General features: G+C 56.7%; 1 protein-coding gene across 1 annotated transcript; it reads left to right on the top strand.

The window, feature by feature from the left end:
* Positions 1-1,001: 1,001 nt before the first annotated feature.
* On the top strand, positions 1,002-6,077 carry LOC112468375. The gene has a single exon (XM_025037511.1). It carries the CDS (start codon positions 1,002-1,004, stop codon positions 6,075-6,077), a length of 5,076 nt encoding a protein of 1,691 aa, XP_024893279.1.
* The last annotated feature ends 861 nt before the right edge of the window (positions 6,078-6,938 follow it).

Genomic DNA, 6,938 nt, shown 5'->3' with positions numbered 1-6,938 from the left:
ATTGGTCCTTCGAGCCGGATCTAGCTTCGCGTTCGTTACTTCCGCCAACCTTTCGCGCGATTCGCAATACTTCGCATTAATTCGTAATATTAGTCGGCCCTGTTGGGCATTCCGTTGTGCGATAATCGGCGCGTGCACGATCCCACCGCGTGATCGCTCTTGTCCGCACGTGCATTCGGCACGCTGTGGCGAAGAAATACGCGTGAAGATTGTTCGCGCGTGCCATTATTCGACACGCTACCCCTGCACCCGCGTGCAATACAGATTAACGCGATAATTGACGCGTGCACGTTCGCACCGCGTGATCACTCTCGCTCCCCCGCGTGTATTCGGCGCGCGGTGAGGGGAAGTTCGCGCGGGGATTGTGCGCGTGCCGTAATTCCTCGCGATCGAGAAGACGCCGGCACACTCGGTGCCGTTCTCTCAAGTGAAATTCGCGCTCGCTGCACGCTTGGTGCAACATCATTTGACGGAATCATCAGCACGTTCGGACCGCGTGATATCTGTCGTCCGTACGTCGCTTTCAGCACGTCGCGACGGGAATATCCGCATATTCGTCGCGTGCGCTATTATTTCTCGATACCGAGAGAACACCTTATTATTTTTTGCGCTCGAGAGTACGATTGCACACTCGGTGCCGTTCTCTTAATCATAGTTTGTGTAATAATAAGCGATCGAATATTCGCGATATTCCATTGCTTCAGCTTAACCGTCGAATTCGAGACGCCCGCCCCTCCCGACCTTGGCGACCGGTGCGGTGTTTTTCGATATTGTTGTTGGTCTCCGCGTTCGAAGCGAGACCTTTGAAAATATTTGGCACGTGCTCTGATCACGTGCACATACATTTGCTCGCAAATATTAGTTGTCATCTCCCGATCCTTCTCACTCCTGTAGGACAAAGCCTTCGAACCGTTGTTGATTTTCGTGTCTTCGCGCGCGTATAGATCATCCTCACCATGACGAAGGGGGCTCGATCGCGGCGCGAGCTATGCATTCGCCGCATGAGGGAAATTCATCAATACTCGGTGCTCGCATCGGAAAACCCGACTCAGAAGGCGGAATTTATGGCGCGCTACCCGACGGTCGCGAAAGTGGTAGATGATTTCGAGGGAAATCACCTAAAGATTATCCAAGACGTCGGGGACGACGAGTTCGAGACGGAGGATAAGATTCGCGACGAGTTCGACCGATTGCGCTTCGCTGTCGTGGGGCGATACGAGAAATTGGCTCGAGCCGCACGGAAGGCCGATCCGCCGGCTCCATCGTCCGCGTCTCGCTCGGCCATTCGCCTGCCGAAGCTCGCGCTCCCTCAATTCAGCGGAGATCTCGCGCTGTGGCCGACCTTTATCGCGCTCTTCGACGCGGCGGTTCACAATAACCTCGACGTTACCGTCATCGAGAAGTTTCAGCATTTACTGACTTCGCTCTCTGGCGAGGCTCTCGGTGTCGTAAAACACCTGCCGTTGACAGTGGAAAATTATCCCATCGCGTATGACGCATTACAGGCGCGCTATTCGGACAAGCGCGAGTTAGCTAAGCAGTATTGGCGTGCAGTCGTACACGCTAAGCCTTTGGTCGGGGATACTCCCGCCTCTCTCCGTGCGTTATTGGACGGGTTCACCGAGAACACGCGCGCTCTTGGAATGTTAGGCTATCCGGTCAAGGCGTGGGATTTTATGCTGTATAATCACTTGCTGGAAAAACTCACCCCTACGTTACGGGAGAAGTTTGAAGCGAGCCACATGTCGGTGGACTCGCCGAGTTTCGATCAGCTGGTACAATACCTATCGAGTTACTGCTCGGTTCTCGCGTCAGTGGCGGGTCCTTCGGCGCAATCGGGCAAATCGAAGCCGTCGACTCCCGCGAAGAAGGGCGCAGCGACTACCTCGCTCGTCACCCGGAACGCCGCGTGCGTAAAATGCGGAGAGCAGCATTTATTAGCAAAATGCGCCGGTTTTCTTCAACTCTCGGCAAGGGAGAGGCACGACCTCGCGCGTGACAAGGGATTATGCTTGAACTGCCTGCGCTCGGGTCATAACCTCAAAACCTGCCCCAGCTCGTGGACCTGTCGGTCCTGTAAATCGAAACACCACTCGCTCCTGCACTTCGAGCAGGCTAACACGGTTTCTCCCGCAACCGTTCCCTCGATAGCTTCGGGCGCCAGCGAGTCCGCGCCCTCAACCATCGTCGAAAACAAGCCCATCGTTTCGATGGCCAGCGTTTCTAACAGTGTGGTGCTCCTTTCGACCGTGCGGGCCGAGGCCCTTGACGTTAGGGGCAACGCATTTCCAGTACGCATGTTGCTGGATAGCGCCAGCCAGGCAAACTTTATTACAGAAAGCTGCCTTCGAAGGGGCGGTTTCGCGCGGACTAGACATAGCGTCGCCGTTTTGGGCGTCAACGAGACGAAGGCTGCCACCACTCGGGGCCTCACTTCACTCGTGATTCGCGTAAAGAATCGGGATGATCTTCGTTTCCCGATCGAAGCCACGGTGCTCCCTCGCATAACTTCGCCGTTGCCTGACCATCGAGTTGACTCTAAGGATTGGAGTCACTTAACGGGACTGCCGCTCGCGGATCCGGAATATCATCTGCCGGGCTCTATCGATATATTGCTGGGCGCGGATTCCTTTGTATCCGTGCTACGTGACGGTCGCCGCACCGGGAGAGCCGGGGAACCGGACGCCTTCAATACCGCGTTCGGTTGGGTACTGATGGGCGCGGTCTCTCCGGCGTTACAAGTGCAGCCACTGCACACCTTTGCCACCACGCTCGAGTCAATTGATGCCGCGGTGGAGCAATTTTGGAGACTGGAGGACGTGCCGGAACACCCTCCTCGATCCGAGGAGGATCAGCGATGTATAGAGTTCTTCGAAAGAACTACTTACCGTGACCATTCGGGTCGTTTTGTCGTTTCGTACCCGTTCGCGTCGGGCCTTCCCACGTTCGTGGATTCGCGGCCGATAGCCGTAAATAGATTGCGCGCACTCGAGCGCCGTTTCAAGTCCAATCCGGACTTTCGACAGAGCTATAACGCCTTTATGCAGGATTATCTGGATAGCGGTCATATGACCATCGCGAGTGAGGCCGCTCCTCCGGACGGCCGGGTTTACTATTTGCCGCACCACGGGGTGCACAAACTTGACAGTACGACCACCAAGCTTCGCGTCGTCTTCGATGCCTCAGCGAAAGGCCCGAACGGGTTATCTCTCAACGATACGATTCTAAGCGGACCGAAGCTACAGCCCGACATAGTCGCGGTTCTCCTCCTCTTTCGCGCGAAACCCGTGGCTCTCACCGCCGACGTAAAACAAATGTTTCGGCAGATCTGGATCACGCCGGAGCATCGCGATTACCAACGCATCGTCTGGCGTTTTTCGGAGTCGGACCCCATACTCGATTACTTGCTTAACACGGTCACTTTCGGGAATACGGCCTCGCCGTTCCTGGCCATTTACTGTCTGCTTCAATTAGCGCGGGAGAATCGCGAACGATACCCCCTAGTTTACACCACCTTGCTCGAATCGTTGTACGTCGACGACGTCGTGGCTAGCGTCCGCTCCGTCGGTCAGGCCGTCGCGCTGCGAGATCAGCTCCTCGAATTGTTCCGAGGCGCCGGTTTCGAACTGCGAAAATGGGCGAGCAGCCACTCCGAAGCGTTGGAGGGGCTCGACCCATCAATCTGTAGCGACGCGATGCTTTCGTTTGAGTCAGCCGATGACCAGGTCCTCAAGGTCCTGGGACTCCGGTGGCATTCTCAGTCGGACACCTTTGGCTTTCAAATCAACCCGCTGAATCGGAACTGCACGAAACGCACCATTTTGTCGGAGGTGGCCCGCGTGTTCGACCCCTTGGGTTTTTTTACCCCGTTAACGTTCACCGCGAAGTGCCTGATCCAGAGGTTATGGACGCTAAAGCTCGAGTGGGATGACGAACCCCCGTTGGAGGTCCGCCGCCAATGGGAGCGTTACCAATCGGAGTTCGACGCGTTGACCGCGCTCCGTATCCCGCGCACGTTCCCAGTGGGCGATAACATTCGATATGAGCTCCACGGTTTTTGTGACGCAAGTGAGCTGGGCTACGGGGCCGTAATCTACCTGCGTGTCGTCGCTCCATCGGAGAGCAAACGCTTGCTTCTTTGTGCCAAGTCAAAGGTGGCTCCCCTCCGCGCGGTCTCTTTACCCCGATTGGAGCTCTGTGCCGCGTTGCTCCTCGCCGATTTAACTGCGTACGTCCGTCAGGTGTTACGGGGTCACACCGTCATTGACACTGAGCGCGCTTGGTCCGATTCCACGGTCGCGCTTTGTTGGATCCGATCCTCTCCGCATCGATGGAAGACATTCGTACGCAACCGCGTCGCTCGTATACAGGAGAGGATTCCGATTGCGGCTTGGGGACACGTGCCCACGGATCAAAATCCGGCGGATCATTGCTCGCGCGGACTGTTTCCCCGCGACCTCGTGGCTAGCTCGATGTGGTGGGAGGGACCCGAGTGGTTGACGGACTTCGAGACTCACGTCGAACCGGTCCTCTCGGAGGAGTCGCTTCCCCGCGAGGAAGAGCGGATCACCTCGCTCGTGTCACTCGATCCGCCCGGTTCATTGCTCGCGTTATTGGATCGCTTCTCGTCGCTAGACAAAATCTGTAGAATAGTCGCATACGTTTCTCGATTCCTAAGTCGTTCCAGGGCCAGGCCGGCACCCGCGACCTTGGCCGTGGACCAACACGAATCGCATTCCGCATTGTTAACGTTAATCAAACTCGTCCAGCTGGATTCGTTTGAGGAGGAGATCGATCGTCTAGGGCACCGGAAAGGGCTGCCAAAACCGTTTCTCAAACTCGCTCCTTTTTTGGACCCAACGGGTCTTCTCAGGGTGGGCGGCAGGCTGATTCACTCGGGATTGGCCTACGAGACCAAGCACCCTATATTGTTGCCCAACAAACACCGGTTAACCGACCTCATAATCGAGCGGGAGCACCGTGCGAATCTGCACCCGGGTAGACGCACGCTCCAATATCTCCTCGCACAACAGTTCTGGATCCTCGGAGTCCATCGCGCAATTCGACGCGTGCTCTCTGCGTGTTATAAGTGCTTCCGAGCGAACCCTCGCCCGAGTCAACCGCTCATGGCGGAGCTACCGGTCGACCGCGTGAGCCAGGTCAAGCCCTTTTCGGTGAGCGGCGTCGACTTTGCGGGACCCTTCACGCTCGTCACTCGCCGAGCGCGAGGGGTCTCCTCGTTTAAGGCATATGTCTGCCTTTTTGTTTGTTTCGCGGTTAAGGCCGTCCACTTGGAGGCGGCGCTCTCGTTGACCACGGAATCCTTCCTCGCTGCGCTGCGTCGCTTCGTAGCCCGTCGCGGACGCTGCTTCTTGTTATATAGTGACTGCGGCACGAACTTTGTGGGCGCTTCTCGGGAGCTCGCAGCACACATGCGCGGCGCGGCGGAGCGGGAGAGGATCCGATGGTCCTTCAACCCTCCCTCTGCGCCCCATTTCGGGGGCCTCTGGGAGTCGGGCGTTAAATCTTTTAAAACTCACTTACGGCGGGTGGTGGGGGAGCAGATTCTGACGTTGGAGGAGTTCGCGACGGTCCTCGCTCAGATAGAATCCGTATTGAACTCGCGGCCGCTTTGTCCCGTGAGCACGGATCCTCTGGACCTAGAGGTCCTGTCTCCCGGTCACTTCCTCACAATGGCGCCCCTGGTGGCCATTCCCTCTCCTGACTTGACTCCTCTCCCCGTGAACCACTTAGGTCGATGGCAATTAATACAGCGAATTCACCAGGACTTCTGGAGACGCTGGCATCATGAGTATCTCTGTACTCTCCAGCAGCGTCCCAAATGGTGGACCTCCGCTAATCCGCTCGCCGTGGGCTCACTCGTACTCATTCGAGGGGAGAACGCGTCGCCTCTCCAATGGAAGCGCGGCCGCGTAGAGTCCCTTCACCCGGGTCGCGATGGCGTTCCGCGGGTCGCCACGGTCCGAGTGACGGGCGGTTCGATCGTACGTCCCCTGGTGAAGCTGTGCCCCCTGCCGATGGGCACACTTCTCCAGGCGACCAACCCCGATCCGTAAAAAAAAAAATGCATCTCGCTGCATTTTGGTGGGCGGGATGTTTGGTACTCGCGTGTAAATAGTTACTTGTAAATAGTTGTTAGTTGCGTCATTGTATTGTATTCGCGTTAGATTAGTTGCTTAGCATCTTTGTATATATTTGTCTCGTTTACGGTCGGTAACGAGGCTCACTTCGTATTAGCGACTCGCGCGCGACGTTGGCGGATCGCGATCGATTCGATAGTCAATGTTCGCGCGACTCACCCGACTCGTGCTGCCCGCACGCGGGCGGCCACCCCAAGCACGAAGTAGAGGAGCTTCTTCCCGGTGTCTTCGCGAGGCGCAAGCACCGGCACAGTTGTATTTCGTACGCGAGAGAAGACAGTAAAATTTGGGGCCGTACTCGACGCCTCACGTCTCGGACCGTCGTCGTCTCTCGCTCTTCGAGAAGAATTACATCGTATCGATAGAATCTTGCCACGTAGTGATTTTGTGGACGGTATTCCGCGCCCGGGTGCACCCCGCGAACCGGCGCCGTGTGATTCGAATCGTGTGCATTAACGCTTGCTTGCTTGTCTTCCGCCTGCACGCACGATCACGCGATCCGCATGCGTCTTGCACGACCATCCTGCCTGGGCTGACTCTCCGCCACCACGAGAACCAGGAGGAAGGACGGAGGCTGTGCGAGGACATCACGGGCTACGATACGGTGAGTCGCTTCGCACCCCCCTTTTTTTGGCATTTCTAATCGCTTTCGTGAGGGCACGGGCCCTCTGGTCCTTCAACCGAGTTTGACCATTCGCGAATCCGGGGCGGATAAACACCCCCCCGAGCAGAGGTAAATACTGCACTAATGCTCTATAAGAGTCTTGTAAGGTCAAT

The sequence above is a fragment of the Temnothorax curvispinosus genome, unplaced genomic scaffold, assembly GCF_003070985.1.
Source record: "Temnothorax curvispinosus isolate PA1 unplaced genomic scaffold, ASM307098v1 QBEX01018427.1, whole genome shotgun sequence".
Lineage (NCBI taxonomy): Eukaryota > Metazoa > Arthropoda > Insecta > Hymenoptera > Formicidae > Temnothorax > Temnothorax curvispinosus.
This window is presented reverse-complemented; position numbering and strand designations above follow the sequence as displayed.